The 21,369-nt window shown below is 52.9% G+C and overlaps 6 protein-coding genes across 6 annotated transcripts; 2 read left to right on the top strand and 4 right to left on the bottom strand.

Moving 5' to 3' along the window:
• Positions 1 to 4,264: 4,264 nt before the first annotated feature.
• On the bottom strand, positions 4,265 to 4,915 carry BO72DRAFT_123787 (uncharacterized protein). The gene is made up of 2 exons (XM_040939039.1): positions 4,815 to 4,915; positions 4,265 to 4,699 (listed from the first exon to the last, which is right to left on the bottom strand). Exon 2 carries the CDS (start codon positions 4,680 to 4,682, stop codon positions 4,356 to 4,358), a length of 327 nt encoding a protein of 108 aa, XP_040800633.1. The 5' UTR covers positions 4,683 to 4,699; positions 4,815 to 4,915; the 3' UTR covers positions 4,265 to 4,355.
• A 5,003-nt stretch (positions 4,916 to 9,918) lies between these two features.
• On the bottom strand, positions 9,919 to 10,716 carry BO72DRAFT_123764 (uncharacterized protein). Its single transcript, XM_040939038.1, has one exon. The coding sequence runs from the start codon at positions 10,629 to 10,631 to the stop codon at positions 10,188 to 10,190; it is 444 nt and encodes a 147-aa protein (XP_040800632.1). The 5' UTR covers positions 10,632 to 10,716; the 3' UTR covers positions 9,919 to 10,187.
• BO72DRAFT_123737 (uncharacterized protein) lies at positions 10,717 to 11,946 on the bottom strand. Its single transcript, XM_040939037.1, has 3 exons — positions 11,498 to 11,946; positions 11,047 to 11,418; positions 10,717 to 10,966 (listed from the first exon to the last, which is right to left on the bottom strand). Exons 1-3 carry the CDS (start codon positions 11,609 to 11,611, stop codon positions 10,802 to 10,804), a joined length of 651 nt encoding a protein of 216 aa, XP_040800631.1. The 5' UTR covers positions 11,612 to 11,946; the 3' UTR covers positions 10,717 to 10,801.
• Positions 11,804 to 13,421, bottom strand: BO72DRAFT_405289 (putative alcohol dehydrogenase). Its single transcript, XM_040942280.1, has 3 exons — positions 12,324 to 13,421; positions 11,967 to 12,272; positions 11,804 to 11,914 (listed from the first exon to the last, which is right to left on the bottom strand). Exons 1-2 carry the CDS (start codon positions 13,122 to 13,124, stop codon positions 11,976 to 11,978), a joined length of 1,098 nt encoding a protein of 365 aa, XP_040800630.1. The 5' UTR covers positions 13,125 to 13,421; the 3' UTR covers positions 11,804 to 11,914; positions 11,967 to 11,975.
• Positions 13,422 to 14,733: 1,312 nt separating this feature from the next.
• BO72DRAFT_448589 (uncharacterized protein) lies at positions 14,734 to 15,048 on the top strand. Its single transcript, XM_040944822.1, has one exon. The coding sequence runs from the start codon at positions 14,810 to 14,812 to the stop codon at positions 14,966 to 14,968; it is 159 nt and encodes a 52-aa protein (XP_040800629.1). The 5' UTR covers positions 14,734 to 14,809; the 3' UTR covers positions 14,969 to 15,048.
• Positions 15,049 to 16,062: 1,014 nt separating this feature from the next.
• Positions 16,063 to 21,368, top strand: BO72DRAFT_123676 (uncharacterized protein). The gene is made up of 4 exons (XM_040939036.1): positions 16,063 to 16,306; positions 16,461 to 16,899; positions 16,987 to 20,836; positions 20,894 to 21,368. Exons 1-4 carry the CDS (start codon positions 16,209 to 16,211, stop codon positions 21,193 to 21,195), a joined length of 4,689 nt encoding a protein of 1,562 aa, XP_040800628.1. The 5' UTR covers positions 16,063 to 16,208; the 3' UTR covers positions 21,196 to 21,368.
• Position 21,369: the final 1 nt, after the last annotated feature.

Here is a 21,369-nt window from a genome sequence, read left to right as displayed (position 1 = left end):
CGGACAATAATTCAGTTCCCCACCTTCCTTCTTCTGTTTTCCTGTCCTCCCAGTCCTTTCCAGTCCTTCCCCTTTCTTTTCCGACAATGAGGGGTAAGAGCCATCATCATCGATGATTTCGAGTCTTAATTTGGACCAAGTTAGATCCCTCAGGCAGCACTGCTCATGCTCATAGTCTGCTGTTTTAGTCTTCCCCTTCCACTGGGGACTCCTCCGCCATTGCCAATAAAGTCAGTCAATTTATAGGTCGGTAGGTAATCCACTAGGTGTGCCTAAGATACAGAACTAAGTGGCATCTGGTGAGTTAGCTGCTAATCGACTAATGGCCCTCGAGATCAAGCCGGGTTTTTACAACTTCAGAGGTCGGTATCTACTCTTGGCCGATACCCCGATCTAGGGAGGCTAGAGGACTCTACGGAATAGTCTAATTCAGATGGCTCTGTTGAAGCTTGGAGTTTGAGACAAGACGGAAAAGAGAATCTTCTCAGTCATCATCGTCCCTAAAGTTTCCGTTTCACTATCTCATTGATCGCATGCTTGTCATCTTTTGCCCAGATGACTAACTACATATCCTACCATAACAACTTCCCTCACTAACAGGTAGTATTGTTGTTTGTCTAAATCGTTAAAATGGTTGTCGTAGGCTGATCGGGCCATGGGTCCCACCAGAAACGATCTGACTTTGAGAGAACCGAACCATGGCTGCCTTCCATTTGACTTTCTCCGCCCGCTGCTCAACTCTGGTCAGACCGGCAAGCCCTCACCCCTCATCCTCATCCTCTTTCATCGCACTCCCGCTAAGCCAGCCAGCTGCCTTGATTATCAGGTTTGGTCGTCGCTGAGGGAGACAAACACTGGGGTCCACGGTGTTTTCTTTTCGTAAGTACCCTGCCAAGTCTTCTGGAAAAGTCTAATTGCCCTAATCCGGAAACTCCTCCATGCCCTATCCGAACGCCATGGATGTAATGCAGTCAGATCGGTAAGTCGGGATTAGTCCACACTGTGGCAGTGAACTACCTAGTATCCTTGGGGTACGGAGTCGAGTATCCGGACACATTTGGCAAATCACCTTGCCAGCCATCACAAGCAAGTGGACACTGCAATCATTAGAAAAGAGATGGCGGGTGAGGCGCCTCGACGCAAAGACAAAGCTTCGTTTCTCGAGTGTCTTCGACTCCGAGGTGAAGATGGTTGAGTTGACTGCTTTGTTTGAGTGCCTTCTGCTGCAGTGCTGCAGAATATGGCGGGTTGCGATCGGGAGCCGCGGACAAGCAACTGACGGCACTTTCGGCTTAAGGGATTTGAGAACACAAACAACGACTCGAAGATAGCGGGCGATCTGAAAGGGCTAAATTGCTAAACATAGAAAGCCTTGCATTGACCGTCCGTCCTTTCACCCAAAATCACCTCTGCAAGGGCAGCTGGACCATCATGATTGGGTGGCTAGTCAGGTGACACCCCACTTTCTGTAGCTCCTCAGGGTTTAGCGCACGAACTCTGTGTGGATTTGGCTTGCTTGAAGCCTCTGATTGCACTGATTGCACTCAACTGGAACTCACGCTGCCCTTGGGTCCATCCCGAGTCCGCATGGATATTTTCCCTACTGATTCGTTCTCATTCATCCAGCCGGTGGCACGATGGGAGGGGAAACACACTCAAATGCTATTTTGGTGATCGACCTCGAGGGTGAGAGGTAAGGTAGCAGCATGGTAGCACCAGACCAAGGGAGTGACCCTGCACTGTCACCATACCTTAGTTGGGAGCTATCACGGTCAAATATAATCGGCATAGAGCTTCCCCTCTCCTGCCCTCCCCCCGCAGCTGCATTGTTGATACCTGACCAACCAACAGAGATTGATCACCCTTCACGCGGCTCTTGGCCATGAATTATCTGATGTTGTCCCGCGAGTAACGATCGAATTAGTGGCTCACATGTGTCCATGTATATACATACGAAGTAACACCGGAGGAGATAGGGGAAAAGAAAAAAGAAATAGGATTGAGATCCTAGTGTGACGCAGTGGCACCTTCGCCACGGCGCATGGCTGAGGTAGGGCAATCCAGTCACGATCGCGCCTGCCTGAGGAAGATGCAGTGCCTCAGGAAGGCAACATTGTCTGAATGTGCTCGTACGTAACGTCGTAGAAATTCCCTCAGGCTTTCTGGCTTTGCCAAGATCGTGCCAAAGTCAAGCACAAACAAGCCCCCCGGCCGGCCGAAAAGCAGAAAGTACCACAATGGACTCCCCGGTCCCCACCATTCAGCCAATGTTTGATGAGGTCATGCCGACCAGGAGAAATACCGATTAAGAACGCTGATCGTTCCTTTTCAAAGGACATGAGAGTTTCAATGTTGTGAATTGTATGGATACAAAACACCCTATGGGCCTATAGTGTCGACCGTTCCGAGTTTCGATACTCGGAGAACTCTAAACCTCCTCAATAGCACGGGTAATCGACAAGATAACTTACTTATCCCAGCAGAACCTCCGATGGTGAACTTGCCTTCGGAATTGCCGTGCATGAATCGGATCTCGAACCAGATTCTTTTCCGATCTTGCCTCGGAAGTCCGACCACTGTACTCATGTACTCAGTAAGTATTGTTGTTTGCCTGCTGGACGACAGCTACGAGTACACTTATTCGTCACCCCACCCGACAGCGACAACAACCACAGCTGGAACCCCAATCTCGATCGTTTGAAAGGAAGGGGAAGCATGTCAAGCTTCCAAGTCCAATTCTCCATTCCTTTTCTTGGGATCGTCATGCTTAGCAAAGATAAAAGCTTATATCTTAAGTTCTCAACACTATCCATCCACGTTTCCATCACGCACAAATTACTTTGTCGGCGGATACGGATCTTTACAGATCGCCGTTTTGAAGCACATTGCGGGCAAAATTGAGGAGCGAAGACCCCGAGCGCTCAGCGTTGACATGCTAACTAGGCACCTGTCCACTGCACTAGTTGGCCGGTACCTACTTTAGCAAATTTAGACTACCAAAAGCCGAAAAACATGCATATTGTTGGTGTTATGTGCGGTGGGGGTGTCCTTTCAGCATGGAGATGATCCATTATCCAACCATAAGCAGCGAAGATCGGCAATCTCGTCCTACGATAGTGGCTCTCAGCTTGCCTCAATTGGGCTGAGTGCCGCCGAAGGAATGCGATCAAGCCCCAAAAATTGTCTTCTCCAGGGCGAACGGCAGTGGGCGTGTGGAGAGACGGGAGTGGTTAAGCATGATGGTGATTCCAGAAGGAATGAGATGTTCAGATGGAAGGCTTGTATAGAGTCAGCACCAGTCCAGGACCAGCTACAAGGAGTTCGAACTTACATGCATACAGGCGGTGGGAGGGTGGATACTATGCAGACACCACCAGATGCCGTGCAATCTGGGATCCAGGCAGAAACATGCAGTCATCTGATCTCTGCTACTGCTGCCCGCTGATGTATATCTCGCCAGCCGTTACGGAGAACTCTAGTATATGGTCAATCAAACATACTTTCAAAGGACCGCATCTTTGATTGTACCTCAGAGTTTGTCCCCACGGACTAAGAAAGTCTACTCAATTACCTTATCCTCGACGTCAACCGCCATGGATAGGATGATAAAATATCGGCCAATGCTCGGAGAATTCCTACTTCCTCCATCCACCCAGACCGTCATTGAAGCGAACGCACCACTTGATACCTGTGAAGTTCGGTTTAAGAATAATTCCGCAGACCAAACCAAACCATTCTTCTTGGTAGCCCGTTAGCCACTTAATGCGGGTATGGCGCTAGCTCCAGCTTCTAGCACCCATTTGACTACCTGTCTATCTCAATATTTGGGCTGGCCGCATTTATCCGAAAGACGGCGGTGCAGCCTGTCCAAACATCCAGAGCCAGCAAGACTGCTTGAGGATTGGTGGTAGGAGATGTCATCCAGTGATAATATTCCGCATTAGTAATATTGTATCCTGAGAGAAGATGAGATTTTCTCCACGTTATGCCGTGTCGAGTTGTTGTCGACTTGGATGTTCACTGTTTAGTGTTATGCCAAAGTACAGTGCACAGTACAGGCCTGCCTGCACCACGGGGCGTGCAACCGCACCGCAGTGGGTGGTCCCTGTCCCAGTTCTGCACCCTTGCCATTCAAAAGTTCAAACCAAACAAGTCGGAACTTCCCCGGGGTTGACCGGAGAAAAGTGATTGCCTAAGGCGGGTCCTGCTAGTCCCCCCCAGTTGCAACTAAAACTTGCCCCTACGAACCCCGGTTGGTCACCTTTAGAGGTGAATCTTCCGGAAGGCTCATGGAACGGAGACAACGGAGCCACGGGTCGATGCGCGTGGAAGATGGATAAAGCCACTATCGCTCGCTACAGGATAGTGCGGCTTTTCCGGTTCGGCCTATTGCCCTTTTCGAGATTCGGCATTATGAAATCTCTTGTGTCTACCGATTCTACCCTTATTTTTGGAATTCCCCTCGGATTCAGCTCGGAGAACAGACCAGCAAAGACGAATGAACTCGGAAGACTCCGATTGAGGCGATAGCATCGGTGGTGGACAGAGGGGTCACCATGACGATCTTCTACCTGCCGACCGAAGGTGCACTTATTGCCATTGACCGGGTAAGAGAAGGGGAGGGGAGGGGGAGCCGACCAACAAAAAAAAGAGAAAAAAAAAAAAACGATGTAATCAAGCATTCAGGGTCTTTTGATTACTGTGGGCAGCACGAACCCGTTAGCAGTGTCATCTAAATTGTGGTGGCAGCCTCGGTGCTATCTTGGCATCAACCATTGCCCGAAAGGATTGGACCCTGCAGCGGGTAAACTTACTGAGTATGTGATGGCACGATCAGTCTGACCCTACTCTGTCACCTTGGGCCTTCGATACGAGGAAGGACAAGCTGTGAGGTCACTGCTAATCTAAGAATTAATTATTAAATCATCACTGAAATTCTTCGATGATAGACTGTTCTCTAAGCTGCAAGTGAACCAGCTGCCCTTGCAGTGAAGGCATTGCAGTATTATAAGTCTGCCCTAGCTTCCCCGCGTCCTTACGTACTGTAAGTTACCAAGTTACCTCCTTCAATGTCTACTAGTAGGATCTCACCCCTTGAGCATTAGTCCGTTAGAACATGCTTCCTTACCACTATGTACAGTGCTGTATATGCAGTGCTCATCAACCCCCGGAGCTCTTCCCTGCCCAGCTACCTAACTGGTTTGGCTCAAGCTCAAAGTAAGTTATCACTTGTCGATGAGAGAGAGCCTGGCAGAAGTGACTCCACTCCATAACCACCCTAGACCTCTCCTGGCGAGCCTCGGTCGGCCCGGCCACACGACAACCCTTCGGTTTAGTAAGGGAATTTCTCCTTGGCGTCACTGGTTCTGCTGCATGCCGCACGGGATATTTTGATCCAGTAATAATCAGTGGGTAACTTACTGAATGATAGTTAAGCCGGACCCTGACCGAGAAAAAAACCCCCCCCAAATGAATAAATAAAACCAACAAATAGAAATTGTGGTAGTGGCTTCGCCTTGATCTAAATAACCTCAAGAGATTCAATAATACCAGATGATTACTGGTCGGTCGGTCCACCTGCCCGCCTGCCCGTTCTGATCGGCACGTTTTGGAGATTGGGGGTTTTCGTCGATCCGAGTGAGAGTGGTTATGGTTATTTCCCATGGCTGTCAGGAGCCGAATAGATGCGCTTCCTGAGTTAGTGTTCTATGATGTGATCTGAGGGAAATGCCGACCTCCACGTTTAGGCTTGATGCTTTGCTTATCGGTCAATCTATGTGAGGCCTACTTGTTTCTCCGCCCAGCCAGAAACAACCCGGATCCGACGGGGATAGGGGGCCCAAGGAAATTACAACAGTCAACATTTAATCTCACGGCCTTGATTGAAGTGCAATTCGATGTACAATGGGCTTGCTACCCCCGTACGTCGAGGGAAAGAATCACATAGCAAATCCTCAACAAAATCGAGAGAACTGGGTTCTTGCATTTGTATCTCCTCCCGTTGCTAATTCCCCACACATGCCGGCAAGAGTTCTATACTTGTCAATCTATACCAATATAGGCTTCCGAACCCTAACTGCCAACCCGCGATGTCTCACCAACTTCTCTCTCGTGGTCGGTCTCCGGTCTCTATCGACCAGCCCCAACACGTGAGCCCATTGAATAATCAAGTGGGCCATGGAGTAAGTTAGCACGGATTGACAGCCTCGGGTATTTGAATAGCCACCAGTTTGCGCGCCGACCGCAAGAGAAAGCAACAAACTTATCTGAATGACGATCGCATGCGACAAGCATCTCCGACCACCGGTTTTGACTCCATGTAAGCCGACTAGGAAAAGTCTTAGCTGCTCAATGCTCGTACGCAATGGAGCCACGGGTTCCTGGCTTGGTTTCCCGCGTGCCTGACTCCAAGAGAACCCCCGTAACCTGTTTATGTGCTGCAACGGAATTGGTTTCCTCCAGTCTACGGCCGTCTCCAGGTCCATCCGTTCCCTTGGGACAAACTGTGGCTGAGGGATGGATGTTCTTTTCTCTTTTTCTCCTCTTCCGGGATATTTTACCTAATTTTTCTTCCTCAGTCAATCCCCTCAATAGCATCTCTTACTATTCTTTTCTCTATTCTATTTTTTTCTTTGCGCGGCAGCCAAAAGAGAGACAGGAGGGAAGTGCCCGCGGGTGGTTGCAAGTGAAACAAGCTTGTCAATCGCGGCAGAAGCCAAGTGAGACTTGGGGGTCGCGCGGCTGAGGTTATTTTTGGTCTGACTTACTACTACCTACTACTTATTTAGTTGTTGTACTGTACGTACCATCCACTGCTCGTCTCGAGAACAGCATGTAGCGATCCATGGTAGGTCAAGCATTCAATTCATGATTCTAATATTGATGATCATGGATGATCTGCAAATATTTCTGAACTGGTATCGATATAGTACTTCATAGGGTAGTGCTAACTTCTTGCTAGCTCTAGAGAGAGGGGGGGGGGACAGACTCCGGCGATGGTGGCTAAGTACCTATACCAACTTGGGAGTACTTGGTAGTTACCTAGTACCGGTTACCGGCTCGATCGAGAGTGGTTATGTTTCTTCTCTGCGGGTAAACTACCTTCGTAGTAGTCTTACTTTGCTACTACTACTATCTCTCCTCACTATGGCTATTGCAACTAGGTAGTACCTAGTGAGAAGTGAAGACTGCCACTATCATGTTTAAATTGGAGGTATGGACTCAGATGGATGAGCAGATCGGCAAGAGCATTGAGAGACAGTTTCCTTCCTGTCGATTGAACTGGTGGGATTGCTTCGGCTCAGTAAGCTCAAAGCTACCTACCCAACCCTCTCACAACGCACGCATATCCTGCGTGGGCCGTTGTCTCATCGCCATCTCCCAAGAGGAGCTTTACCCCTGAGATACTGCGTTATGCGTGCTGGCTACTAATGGGCAAAGTGGGCTGAGCCATCATAAACTCGCCAATAAAGCTTTTGCGATGATCTGGCACATGGTCAAGTGAGGTTTAGCTACAGCACATCCCTAGAGGGCGAGGAAAGGCCTTCAACACTCCGCCACACTATAGAATCAAGAACCCAGACAACCAGGAGGCGAAGCTTGCTGCCCCTCCCCGTCTTCCTCCTTCTGGACTGCTGTTGACCCTGATCTTCCCTTCCCGTGCGCCATCGGCTGCCTGCAGGAAGGAATTCTTTATCTCACTTGTCACTGCCTTGTGCGTCGCACAGATCCCGGGTCAACACGAGCTGCCTAGGATCAGCCACTGAGCAACGGTGATTCTTGGCTTTGTACTGTACTTCTGTACTTTCCTCCCTGCCAGCTTCCCATGGACTGATCCTGGACCCTAGCAACCCCCGGCTGCAGCCTGCAGCATGCAGCCTGCAATGACATTTTGATCCAGGGTGTGTGTGTGCGCGCCTGTGTACAAGGATGAAAGGGACATCACGTCACTGTCCTTTGGTCTGATCAAATCTTGATCTAATTGTGATTGGGGGTAGCAGAGCGAACAAGACATTCTAGCTCCATTGCATGCCATCAGTGGCTGGAATGCGCTTCTCGGTTCTCTACCCTTGTCCCTCCTTTGCCTGTCTCATATCTCCATACCCAGAGTCGACCAGAACGATCATCCAATGGTGCCCTGGTTTGGCGACATCATCGTCAAGACCCCGCCATGTATAGGCCAGCTTACTGGTGGACTACCTAGTGCGAATCGCATTTTCCACTGACTGGTCCAAAGTCTCTGTATGGCGCCAATATGTCTCAGTTCCAAGAGGACTATCGGACAAAGACCGTCCAAGACTAGCAGCTCTGAACTCTGAGTTGAGACACCCCTACCAACCCTTCAGGTCTATCTCAGGGGACGGAGAGATGAGAGAAAGAGACAATATGGCGTGGCGTCCTTCGCATAAGGAGTATCTCCAGGGGATCCGACCGAGGCAATAGAGCTTCTTGTGTGCGGCATGGTCTCATAGTCGGCGACTGCCAGTGCTTTAGTCGGCGACTGATTATCTCCAGCCACTGCCCACAGGCGACTGCTAGTCCACACAGAGCGGAGTGTTCATCTCATTGGTGCGAAATGGCAGCGCACAACCAAAGCGATGTCACAGATGGAGGATTAGAGCCATGTTCGAGTGTAACTAAGCCTACAAGATGATGCTTCAGCATGTGTGCTTGCGAAAGGGGTATGAAAAAAAGCATTAACATACTTCAATCTCACGGTGGTTTCTAATTTCAACAACAAACCTTATATCAAAGCCTTGATCTGTTACTGTGTACACATCCAGGCCGTCACAATCAACTACTTCGCCAGAACAGGCCATGTTCCCGATCAGGTGGATTAAACGAGAGCGCAACAATTTGCATAACTATACCTTCAGGTATCTACCATCAAGCCCCAACCCAAGCCCATGAGGTATGTAGCAGCCTCTTCGTGACACAAAACGGAGCAAAGCCGCCAAGAGAACCCAACCCGACGATATTCCCAGTTTGTAGCATAAGGTACAGAGCAGTCGAACCAAGTCCAACTTAATTAACGTTAGTGTCCTTTAGTCATGGTATCTCAGGTTGACTAACTATTACCTACACGAACTATACGACAAGTCAAACGCTCGCCAAATCCACCAGTCAACTAGTCACCCTTGAACCGGCTTACATAGTACAGTAGGTACTTACTAACCAAACCATCAAATCAAATCACACATTACACGCCGAAAATAAAAACATCCTGTACCTATACCTATAGCTAACAAGTTATTCAACAACCTAACCAAATAAAAGTAGAAAGAAGTCAACAACCAAGACCAAAAAACGGTGCCTACAAGCACAGAGTAAATTATAGACTAAGAGCGAAGGAAAAAGAAAAAAAGTTATATATAGTATCATATATGGGTCCCCCCTCCCCTCCGAGGTCCCCTCCGTCCCCATCCTTTTTATTTTCTTTTCCGATATCAATTCGCTACCGGCCAAACCGTTTCCCCGCCACCCACACAATACGAGCTGCTGCCCGCCTCCCCCAAATTTTTCCCGAGCCTAGGAGCTTGGGGGAAGGACAGGCACCAAAGGGTTTGGAAGGTGAAGTGTGTGCTTGGGTGCTTGTGTGCTTGGGTATTTATCCTGTTTGGGGAAATCGTGGGTGTGTGGTAGGTGTTGATGCTCTCGTTTACCCCGTATACATTACCAAGATTTTGCGGTGGTGGGTTGTGGGCACTTACTCTGAGATTATTGTTGAAATTGAGGGGAGTGGATTCGTGACTTAGTATGAGTAGTATGGCACAGTAGGTACGGAGTAGGTAAACTAGTGTTGGGAGAGGGCGCCGTGCCTGCCTGCCTGCCTGCCTGCCGGTGGACTTGCGCGCGGGCCGTGGAGGACCTACCGGTAAATTAAGCGACGAGACTAAATTCACCCAAGCTTGTTTGTTGCACGTTGGGGCCTTATTCTCTACCTTGGGAGTAGGAAAAGGACAAGGGATGATGTTTGGGATAGCTGATTCTACTGAGATAAGTTGTGAAGTGGGATGTGTGTATGAAGACACATGACATATACTGTAGTCGGTCAGCTGATCTGTCACGTTGTTCCTGCCATCCTACATCCTACATCGATACATCCAATGATGTCTCACTTGCAGCCCTCTACACACAATGGAAGCCCTGAACCCTGAAACAAACAGCCTGTCATGCTGGGTTCATCATTATTTGCAACTGGTTTTGGCTAAATGACATGGGGGTAGGTAGGCATTAACAAAAGTAACGTGCGCTGACAGTGCAACAAAGAAGGGGGGGAAAAAGGGAACCACCACCACCACCACCGCCCCCAAGCTAATCAACAACCATCCTATCATCCAAATGGAAAACTCCCCCTTCAAGTCCCCCTCGACGTCACGCTGTGCTGGCCAAAGCGTATCCTGCGTCCGGGCTGATTGTCCATAACCAACCAAGCTGGAGCCCAATGCAGGTCCTTTGCACTGGCCGGAATTGCCAGAAACATGGCCAGTCAGCGTCACACTTGGGCCGTTTCCTCTGAAATCGACACCCTGTTGGCTGCGTGGACTAAACTGGAGAAAGACTGGGATATTTTTTACGGGTCTTGGCCAGAAATGGGATCGCTGATAACACACCACACGCCAGTCCAGCATAGCGTCACCGGTTTTGGTAGCATGTCTCACTCAACTCGCCACGGGGCTGCAAGCTGGTGGGACTGAGGCAGAGACTTTTTCATTTCGAAGCTATCTATCCGAAGATTCTTGTTCGAAGGCAGGGTCCTGCAATCAAGGAAAATCAACCTCGCGGGAGGGCTGGCTGCTAGTCAAAAGATAGTGGCGCTCTGCTCGACGGACCGGTTGTTATAGCAGAGAGGAAACAATCTGCCCCAGAATCGATACGCTCCCCGATTCACCTCCTTCACGGAGACCAACCATCGAGCGAAGCTGTTCTCAGTTCGGCTGGGATTGGTGCTCCGTAAATGAGTGACCTAAACCCCCATGTTAGAGGGGAGTGTGGCAATGGGCCAGTGGGGAGACAGCAGCTCACCCCCGCATGGGTTAGACTTACTTCATGGTATCTCTGTAGAGCATGCCAGTACCGCATCGGCAGCCCAAACCTCTTCGTAACCGTCTCCTTCTTGATCCTCACTAAGGCCTTCAAGTACAATGTGGAGAGGGTTTCACGGGGCAGGTAGATGTGGTCGCCAACGGCAACCCTGCCGGGAAACTTCCAGCCGTGGCGCTCATATATAACCTCGATGAGTCGCGTCAATGCGTCTGCCTGCCATGTCGCCAAGAGCTCGCGGTTGAATGCTTTTACGTGCAGTTCCAGGTTCATCAGATCGTGTCGGAGTCGATGGGTGTTCGTTCGTAGCTTGCCGATCTTTTGAATCAGCATCTCATTGGTCGTTTCCAGAGTGCGGAGAGTCGAAGAGTATCTCTGAAGGTAGGACGAACGGTCAGTTTCAAGTTTAATCTGAGGTTGTCTCCATATCTCGAGTTCAACTGAGCTGACGAACCCTCAGTGACACGTTCGCGGTATTGCTGTCAGGTTGAGTTAAGTCTGGTGACTGGAGGTGAGACCGGTAGAAGGACATGCCAGGCCCGTATCGCAGGACAAGCTCGGCGTTCATTGTGACACTTCAGTCACAGAATGTTGGAAGAGCTAGAGACTAGAGGATCAATGAGTGACCTTTTGGTATGAAAGATAAAGCCGTGGTGCTAACTAAGTAACGATGGCACTGTATGTACAGCTGTTGTGAAGGACCAGGTGCTGGTAAACACACTGTCGACTGTTGACTGCGCAACGGCGCAGCAACAGCGTTTCAACACAGGGAAAGGGCGACCTGCCTGTTTGCCAGAATTTACTGCGTGGCCCTGGAAGAAGTGACCCAAGAGACGCGCGCACAGTCAACCGTTGCTACATAACTACCTCTGTGAGCTGTGTTCCTTGCGACCTAGAGTATATCACTGATAGTTGGCGCTCAGCGTAACAGCTCATAGTTTGCTTCCCGACGCCTTGCCGAATTCGAAGACCAGCTTGCCGAATTGTTTGCCCTCCTTCATGTCCTGGAAAAGATCATCCAGTGCCGGAATGTCGCCCAAGTCGCTTTGAACTACTCGCGAGACAACAGGATGGATCTTTTGGCTCCTCACAAACTCGACCATCTCTCTAAACTCTTTGCGTGAGCCCATCGTAGACCCACGCACCTCAATATTCTTTAGCACCGCTTGCATCAAGAAAGGCATTTTGGGCGCGACCGTCATTCCATAGACCGAGAGGATGCCGCCAGCCTGCATCAGTCAGTATCTTCTTCGAGCAGACAGCAACGGGGCGCAGCCCACCTTGAGTAGCTTGACAGCCTTTTCGACTGCATCGCCTCCAGCACCGTCGATGACCGCATCGAAAGCCGCCTTTCCGGGGGGAAGCTGACCCAGCAGCTTTTTTTCCCATCCTTCCTCCTTATAATTCACACCACCCTTGGCGCCCAGCTCAACCGCCTTCTTGATCTTCTCCTCGCTCGAGCTGGTCACATACACGTCGACTCCCCTGGCCACCGCAAATCGCAGAACCATGAGAGCCACCCCACCTCCGATCCCCGTCACCAGGATGGCCGCCCCCTTGCCCGAATTTCTCTCGCCAGCCTTGACCACCAACGCCCGCCACCCGGTCAACCCCGTCAAAGGAAGCGCCGCGGCCTCCGCATCCGATAGATGTTCTGGCGCCTCCTCAACCTCGGACTCCTCGATAGCCACATATTCTTGCAGCGTCCCCTTGTTGTACAGTTTCGTTCCGCCCATGATCCGATACCCCTTGGGATCTTCCGGGCCATCCGGCGAGCTGTCCCAGCCCACCCCGGGATTCAGGATCACTCGTTTCCCCTGCCAGCGCTGCGGGTCAGCGACATCGGGACCCGCCCCGACCACCATGCCCACTCCGTCGGCACCAAGGGGGACATCGAACGTGACTCCCGGGTACAAATGTTGGCGTAGGAAGACATCGCGGTGGTTGAGCGAGGCCGCGGTCAGCTTGATGAGTAACTCGCGGCCCTGTGGGGTAGGGACGGCCTGTGCCTGCACGGAGAGGGGATAGTAGACTTGGCCCGGTTTGCCTTCTGTTTTGGTCAGGAAGACGGCCTTGGACATTTTGACGCAGTTGAAGTCTTTCGTAGTTGTAGGATATGTAGTTGTGATGGAATTGGGGTAAGGGAGGGGGCTTAGCGATCAGGGGGAGTGAGAAGATGAAAGGGCGGACTCAGCTTGAGTTATTTAGCAGTGCGGGGGAGCTTGGATTTGTTATCAAGTGCCGAGGATGTCCTTAGATCCGATCGTCACTAGAGCTGGAAGGAGTATATGCTTTGACTGAGCATTCTTGACGTAGAGAAATCACCAATTGCTATCATACTTCAAATAAGAGCATCTCTTCATGGAACTAGGTAGCAGATACAGCATATGGAGAGATTAATTGCCATTCAAAGTTCAATGCCATGGAAAGTCGTGTCGACCCTGCAATCGGAACCGAGGACGGATTAATATATCAACCTCAACACCAAAAGAGGAGACGTGTTCACCTGTCTCATCGACCAACGACGGAGATTTTCCATACAGGTGACTTAACATTCATGCTGCAGCCATGCCAATGCTCTACCTATCTTGCTCAGAGTATGATACTGCTGGCGATGCAACCACGGAGTCCTCGGTGCCTCAGGCCGACATAAATGATACACTCTGTAATCAGATTACCGGCACCGGTATCATCCCGGTATGGTATCTGGGCGGCGGAGGCAAACATTCCACACCAACGGAACCTTACATTTTGCAGTTGCAGTCTTAAGGGAATACTTCAATAGGGCAATACTGATCACCTCGACGACAACGTCGAAACGGGGTATTTTCTTCCAGTGTCTGCTGGGAGTTCTTGGCGGGCTGCGGGAGTATTCATTCTGGGCGGATTCTGGGACTTTTGATATTCGGCGGCCAGATGAGAAGTGTGACGCAGATTTATACATACAGAGTACATATGGCCAAGGTAGCAGAAGCATCGCGATGTTGAATATGAGTATGATGGGGGGGGGGGGGGGGAGGATGTTTGATGAGCAAAGCTCCCGATTTATGCACTGCTCCGAAGTAGACCCCCAATGCGAGCAAATTACAGGATAGATCGGCTGTGACGTGTCAGTTTTCAACTTCAATGCGATCGAGAGCATCGAGCATCTGGCTGTTGGTAATGCTCCGGCGAGATGCGATTGAGATTTTCCGCCAGAGGCCCTGGATAATGACCTGCCTGAACTCGGGCAACCGAGCTCCAATGAAGTGTACTGTACCATCATCACGAGATAACTATATGCCACCCGTCTTGCGAGCTCTTTTGGTAGGTAGGAGTATGTATGTACTTGTGAGCTTTCGATCTACGCATGAAAGACCCAGAAACGTCAAACAATAACAAGAACAACAACCGAAGCCAAGCCACTGATCATCAAGGTGTATCCAACCTCCAGCCATGAGAACAATCCCGGCTATCACGTCAACCTCCCCACGGCCAAACTACCTTAAGGTTTTAAGTGATATGGTCAATCAAGTATATCTGCACAAATCGGTCCAGTGCACAGTACAAGACCAACTACCCAGCCAAGCAAGCAAGCAAGCAATAAAAGTATACTTCCAAGCCCGGCTCGGTGGGAAAAGCGACAGAAATTACTTAAACCGGGCAAGCGACCAAACCTTAAGGGCGATTGGATTTCCGCTGTAACCGGCCGAGCTTTTTTTGCGTCTGGATTATTCTTGATGGGTAGGGAAGAGTGCTTGATGATTGATTGATTCCGTGGTGGCTGATGCTGATGCTGGCCGGACTCGGAGAGTGGAGTAGGGCTGCTGTTTGTGCTGTCGCTGTTGCTGTTGCTGTTGTGGTTGCTGTTGCTGTTGTGGTTGCTGTTGCTGTTGTGGTTGCTGTTGCTGTTGTGGTTGCTATTGCTATTTGCGTTTCTGCGTGAAGCAAAAGCAAACTGCCCCAAATTTAAGGACTATGTAGCTAACTTATATGCGTACCGGTAGATTATTCCTTCCGGAGAACTACCCATCGATTCCGCCAGCCTATTCTTTTTTCTTTTTTTGGGGGGGGGGCTTATGAGTGGGAAAGTACTGTACAGTACGCAAAAAAAGGCAAAAAAAAAAAGAAAGCGACACGTCGAGGAAGAAGCCGAAGCGTTTGCGGCTGGTGTGTGGGCCAGTCAACGTCGGGGCGTGGTCTTAAGAGAGATGGAGTCGGCTGGGGAAGAGGTCGGGCCACGCACCCGATCCTGGAGGTCGAGCTTTCCAGTAGTAGTACTGCAGGTACTGCCGGTGTAAACAGTGATCGTCTCTATTCTTCGATCCGCGTGGAATACACATGATACAAAGATTGTGCTTGCAGAGGATGTGTTGTGCATGGGTGGTCACCACCGTGGTCACCATAGTGGTCTACCCAGGCTTTGCCTGGGAGCGGCACTGTGTGTTAGGTTATGAGGAATAGGGGCCTGGCAACTACGAGTGTAGTGTGTAATAATGAGTGAATGAATGGATTGACATCAACAATCATTAAGGCAAGGTCGAGAATTTACCCTTACTGATGAGGTAATGTACTTCAATTGACTCGAGGGTGGCTGGTATCCAACGTATGGGGAAAAAGGCGAGAAAAGCGACGAAACACGAAAACAGTCCCCCCTTATTGCCACATCCCACCGCTCATTCGCCGCTCAGCCCTTGGCTCATTTTTCTCACTCTTGAACTTCCCAAACTTGCACCAGGAACTGATCCTTTCGATCTTCTGATCTCGAACTCGAACTTCGTTCAATCCCCTCGTCTGCTGCTGCTGCTGCTGCTCCGAACCTGCAATTCCTCCCACAACCTATTTTCGCTCTACACAATTCTGTCGCCGTCTCGATCAACTTGGGCCTGGTATGTCTCTCTCTCCTGCTCTCCCTCCACCATCGAAACCTCGTTTGCCTCCCTCCGCTTCCTCCCCCCCCATCTTCGTCCCTCGGGTTCGTTGGCTGATCGATTCTCTCTTCTCTCCACACAACCAAACAGCTTTGCGTCCTTGTTTCCTACCAAACACATCCCTCTAAAAATTTTCGAAACCAACGCGTTCGCCTCACCTCTGACCGTCGACCTTTCCCTCGATTTGTCTTTCATCTGATCTGCTGGACTCGGCCTTGTCTTTCCCGTCTCAACCAGCTATCCTCTTCTTCCATAATGCCTACGCCACTTCCCTCTAGTTTTGCCTCAGCCGCCGCCGGCAACATCCACGACTCTTCCAACCGCAGAGGAGATGGAGCTCCCGGTGGAGAATGGTATGCCTGCCCCCGTTCCTTGCCCAACACCTTGTCGCGCGTCCGTCTCCTCGTTTGCCAGCAGCCCCATCCAAATCCGGCCGGGGGCCTCCTAGTTTTGTGGTGGAACCAGTAAAACTGACAACTCATTCCTACTTCCGCTGGGGATGCACAGGTCTCGCACTCGCATGAACGGAGCAACACAGACCTTCCGCCGCCCCTCAGTCGCGACGAACCCGTCGCATAACCGGGATACGAGTCAACCGAACTCGGCCACCACTCCCACCGTCGGCACCTACACCCCCCCGCATATGTCCTCGAACTACCAGTCCAGCGCACTCCGGAACGGTGCCACCACGGAAACTCGTTATTCCAAGGACCTGCTGCTAAATCTCTATAAGAACCAACGGGACACCGGCTCGCTGGGGAAGAATGTCGCAGAGTACTTCGTCGCCGACTGGAATCCCCACTCCTCCGAAACCTCCCCCGTCAATGGAGCATGGGGCAAGCGCGAAGATTCCAAGGACAATCCGTCCGGTCCGGAGGTCTGCTGGGATCATGGGGGCCATGTCGAGCCGCTGGGTCTCGTGGAACCGACGGACGACGAGAAAGAGGTGTGTCTTTCTTACATGTTATGCCCCGCCACATCACCTATGGACTATTTTCAACTTATGTCGGGGCATCTTTGCTAAATCGTCCAGTTGTTTACCTCCTCCGTCAACTCTCCGCTCAAGCCGCCACCCACGAACGCCTCGAAAGAGAACACCGCTACCGGCGCGGGAGGTCGCAAGCTGTCCATTTCCCAGGGTCATATGAACAACTACAACACCTCCTCTCCCAGCGCTGGACGTCCCGGTCCCCGGCGTCGGGAGACGGCCGATTCACCCGCGAATCCAATGTCTCCTACCACCAGTGGCTCTCGCTTCTTCCGTGACGAACCGACCACGTCCACCCCGCCTCCCTCACTGCTGCGCCGCAAGACCGACTTCCGCGATACTTCCTCTTCCACTGCTCGGTGGGAGGAGAAGGAAAAGGAGAATCTGGGTAAGGAGCCCAGTGCAGATGTCGCTTCGCCATTTGGCTCGCTGAAGCGGAGCTCCACCAATCCGTTGAGCGTGGCGCCAGGTGGGCCAAGCTCGCCTTGGGCGGCCGCCTCGCAAAATGCCAATAATTCACCGATGGGTGCGTTCGGATCCTTTTCTCTTGGACCGGGAACGAGCACCACCCCCACCACGGAGAAGAAGGCTGGGTTTGGCAGTCTCCGTGGAGAAAGTCGCCTGAAGGGACTCTTCTCCAAGGATAGCTCCGAGGACATGGCGGCGGCGGCTCTCAAGGAGAAGTCGTCTCTTAGCAGCCTGGAGCGCTTTGCTGATGTGGAGGGTGAGAAGCGCGCGCAGTCCCCTTGGGGCGAGCCTGTCAAGACCCGCACTGGTCGCAGTGAGACGAACCCATTCCAGGAGGAGCTTCGCAGTGGCAGCGCGGCGCTTGGGGGCTCTCAAGAGATCAATCCCCAGCCCCAGCCCCCGTCCGACCATTTGGGCTTTGGGGCGTTTGGCATGACCTCGAGCATCCCCGGATTTCGGGAACTGATGCAGAGCCACGAAAATTCCCGGAACCCTACCCCGAGTCTTCTGCAGGGACACGAGCCTACTAGCCCGACCAATACGAACCCCTACCAGAGCCCCCACGGCGACCGACACGAGGTGGATGATGTCGAAACCGACGGATCGGATATTCAAAACACCACCCACCCCGGTATCACTGGCCTGCGCGATACCTCCTCCGCTTTCGGCTCCATCCGACGTGTCGGCTCGGGCATGGACTTGCCGTCCATTGACCGCAGCCAAACATCGAGTGCAGCTGGAAACAGAAGCTTTTCAAGCTTGGGCGGCCTAGGTGGTCTTCCTCCCATTGGAGGCGCTGCTGGATGGCCCACGAGCGCCGCCGTTGGCACCCCCACGCGCGAACGATCTGCGTTTGCGGGCGGCTTCGGTGACCCGATCTTCGGTACCATGGGTGACCTGCAGTCTCCAAGCTTGTCGACGCTGGGAGGAAGCGGTCTGTTCAGCCCTCATGCTGGGATCACTGGAACGGGCAGTCTGGGTCGCTCGAGCAAACTAGGCTCGCTCTTCCCCCCTGCCATGCAAGAGCAGATGCAGAGTGACCAGATCCGGCCCGATCTAGGGGCTTTGGACGAGGCTGCCCGGCAATCTGGGGAGATCTTCGACGGACTTTTGGCGGATCAGGGCCCACTGACGCACGGAGCAGATCTACAGCCTATCGATAAGACTGTGCAGGGCGGCCAGCCAGCCACTTCGACTTCTCAGACTCCTGTGTCTGCCGTCGGCTCTGGTCCTGGCTCCATGGTTCCTGATGCGCCGCAACCCAGCCAGACCCCCGGAAATTCTGGGTCTGTCCCCCCGGCGCAGCAACGGACCATGGTGATGCCTGACCGCATGCGCTGGATCTACCGTGACCCGCAGGGTAACATTCAGGGCCCATGGACTGGACTCGAGATGCATGACTGGTTCAAGGCCGGATTTTTCAGCCCAGACCTGCAGATCAAGAAGCTCGAGGACCCCGAATTTGAGCCGTTGGCACAGCTGGTTCGTCGCATTGGCAATTCTCGCGAACCGTTCTTGGTACCTCAAATCGGCATTCCTCACGGGCCTGACCCTGCCCCCGGACCATGGACTGGCAACACTAGTGGCACGGCGCAGCCTCCCTTCCCTGGCAGCTTCCCTAGCTTTGGTACCACCCTGACCGCCGAGCAGCAGAACGCTTTGGAACGTCGCAAACAGGAGGAGCAGTACCTGATGGCCCGCCAGAAAGAACACTTGGCTCAGCAGCAGGCTCTGATGAAGCAGATGCAGTTCCAGGGCGTTCCCCACTCCATCCACCCTCATCAGCTTCAGCACCATTCCAGTGCTCACAGCCTCCACAGCCAGCCTAGCTTCGGTAGCATCGCTTCTCCGGTCGGCTTCCAGCCCTCACCGATCCAGGCGCCGATGCAGCAACAGCAGCAGCAGCAGTCCCAGCAGCAACCTCCGTCCGTTGCCGGCTTCTTTGATGCGGCTGCCGCTATGCGAGGCAACCCTCTGCCCAACGTGGGTCCTCAGATGCTTGGCACGGATCTGGGCCAGGATCAACTTCCTACTCTTCTGGACCGCCTGAACATGAGTCGGCCGGATCCGTTCGCCTTTGGTACCCCCAGCTCTTTCGCTGCTCGCCAGCCTGAAAGCCTGTTCCATCAGCAGCAGGTCGCTTCGATGCTCCAAGATCGGGCCCGTCTGCAGCAGGAGCAAGAGCAGTTTGATAGCACCCAGGGTGATGCTCTCTTCGACCAACAGGCACGTGAGGAGCGCCTTCGTCAGTTCCATGCCCTGCGGGCACAGGAAGCCGAACTCGGAATGCAGACTGTCGAGGGTCTTCCTACCCACCCGGCCGAGTCCGTTCAGTCTCAGATCCCTGAGGAGAGTACTGAGTTCGATACCCTTGAAGCCGCTCCCCAGGAGCCTCCTCTCACTCTGTCGCAGCAGGTCCAGAAGGCTGCCACCGCTCAACGCCAGCAGCTGGAGCAACAAGAACAGCAGGAACAGCAGCAACGCGAGCAGCAGCAATTGGAACAACCGCAGGCGGGCTCCGTCACCGAGGCCGCTTGGATGAGCAAGGGCGATAGCGCCATGATGCCCCAGCCCTTCCCTCCTCCGCCCTCTGCCTCCCCTCTGCCGGCTCCTGCCGCTCAGCGCAACCGCCAGAATGTGGCCGAATCCCTGGCTGCCAACTCTCGCTCCCAGACGCAGACCCCGGTCGAGGCGCCCACCACGTCCATTGCGCCGTGGGCGAAGGAAGCCAACGAGGTCCCCAAGGGTCCTTCTCTGAAGGAGATCCAGGAGGCTGAAGCTCGGAACGCCGCCCAGAAGGAGGAGATTGCGGCTGCCGCTCGTCGTGCTCAGATGCTTGCAGAGCAGGAGCGCCTCAGCCAGGCGGCCCAGGTGCAAGCGCCTGGCCTGCCGTCGACTGCCAACTGGGCGAGCGCCGGATCGCCGTCGACCCCGACTTCCTCGGGTTCCGTCTGGAACAACAAGGGCCCTGCCGCTCCATCGGCTGCTGCCAAGAAGACTTTGGCTCAGATCCAGAAGGAAGAAGAGGCTCGAAAGCAGCGTCTTGCCGCTGCGGCCGCTGCGGCGCAGACTGCTGCTGCCAGCCCTCCTACTGCTCCCTCGTCTACTGGTAAGCGTTACGCCGATCTGGCCAGCAAGGCTCCCGCGCCGTCTCCTGTGAACACGGCTGCCTCTTCGGGCGCATGGACCACCGTCGGTGCCGGCGGCAAGGCCAAGGCTCCTCCTGCTGCTCCTTCGGGACCGCGCGCGACCACTGGCGTTGTGCCTGTGGCCGTTTCGCCGGTGAAGCCCAAGCCCGCTACGGTTGCCACGCCTCGCACCGTGTCTGTGGGCCCTACGCCGCCCACCAACCCTAACCGGGCGGTTGAAGAGTTCACCAAGTGGGCCAAGTTGGCGCTGGGCAAGGGCCTGAACAGCAACATCAATGGTAAGTGCTTTTCCTTTCTCGGGGTTTATTGAGCTGGAGCTAATTGCAATGATGTAGTGGACGACTTTGTGCAGCAGTTGCTGTTCCTGCCGGCGGAGGCGGAGATCATCTCGGATTCGGTGTATGCCAACTCGCAGACTCTGGATGGACGGCGGTTTGCGGAGGAGTTTATCCGTCGGCGCAAGCTGGCGGACAAGGGGATTGTGGACCCGGTGGCGGCGAGTGCGTTTGCGGAGCCGAAGAACGCGGGCGGGTGGAGCGAGGTGGCCAAGAAGGGGTCGTCGAATGCGCACCGGGAGGAGGATGCCAGCAATGCGGCGTTCAAGGTGGTTGCTCCGCGTAAGAAGGGAAAGCGGTAGATTGTGGGTGTCAGGGAACTGGATGCAGGATGGTGACGGTGAAGGTGTATCTTATCAGGATCTATCCCGCATAGCATAGATCGGGAACTTATCTATCATGTGATAGCCACGCCCTTCGATTACAGTACATGCCCCTCTATGCGTCATTGACGAATTCGAGAGGAGGGAGTATAA

Source organism: Aspergillus fijiensis (assembly GCF_003184825.1).
Source record: "Aspergillus fijiensis CBS 313.89 unplaced genomic scaffold BO72scaffold_27, whole genome shotgun sequence".
NCBI lineage: Eukaryota > Fungi > Ascomycota > Eurotiomycetes > Eurotiales > Aspergillaceae > Aspergillus > Aspergillus fijiensis.
This window is presented reverse-complemented; position numbering and strand designations above follow the sequence as displayed.

What these genes read in the sequence shown, in the direction of transcription:
- BO72DRAFT_123787 (XM_040939039.1), bottom strand. Translation starts at nt 4,682, where the DNA reads ATGCTTGATTACATCGTTTTTTTTTTTTTCTCTTTTTTTTGTTGGTCG.
- BO72DRAFT_123764 (XM_040939038.1), bottom strand. Translation starts at nt 10,631, where the DNA reads ATGCTGGACTGGCGTGTGGTGTGTTATCAGCGATCCCATTTCTGGCCA.
- BO72DRAFT_123737 (XM_040939037.1), bottom strand. Translation starts at nt 11,611, where the DNA reads ATGAACGCCGAGCTTGTCCTGCGATACGGGCCTGGCATGTCCTTCTAC. An exon ending in CCGCGAACGTGTCACTGAGG is followed by an intron (nt 11,419 to 11,497) that starts GTTCGTCAGCTC and finishes TCCTACCTTCAG; the next exon opens with AGATACTCTTCGACTCTCCG. An exon ending in CTCTACAGAGATACCATGAA is followed by an intron (nt 10,967 to 11,046) that starts GTAAGTCTAACC and finishes ATGGGGGTTTAG; the next exon opens with GTCACTCATTTACGGAGCAC.
- BO72DRAFT_405289 (XM_040942280.1), bottom strand. Translation starts at nt 13,124, where the DNA reads ATGTCCAAGGCCGTCTTCCTGACCAAAACAGAAGGCAAACCGGGCCAA. An exon ending in AGGCTGTCAAGCTACTCAAG is followed by an intron (nt 12,273 to 12,323) that starts GTGGGCTGCGCC and finishes TGACTGATGCAG; the next exon opens with GCTGGCGGCATCCTCTCGGT.
- BO72DRAFT_448589 (XM_040944822.1), top strand. Translation starts at nt 14,810, where the DNA reads ATGCTGATGCTGGCCGGACTCGGAGAGTGGAGTAGGGCTGCTGTTTGT.
- BO72DRAFT_123676 (XM_040939036.1), top strand. Translation starts at nt 16,209, where the DNA reads ATGCCTACGCCACTTCCCTCTAGTTTTGCCTCAGCCGCCGCCGGCAAC. An exon ending in CGACGGACGACGAGAAAGAG is followed by an intron (nt 16,900 to 16,986) that starts GTGTGTCTTTCT and finishes TAAATCGTCCAG; the next exon opens with TTGTTTACCTCCTCCGTCAA. An exon ending in CCTGAACAGCAACATCAATG is followed by an intron (nt 20,837 to 20,893) that starts GTAAGTGCTTTT and finishes GCAATGATGTAG; the next exon opens with TGGACGACTTTGTGCAGCAG.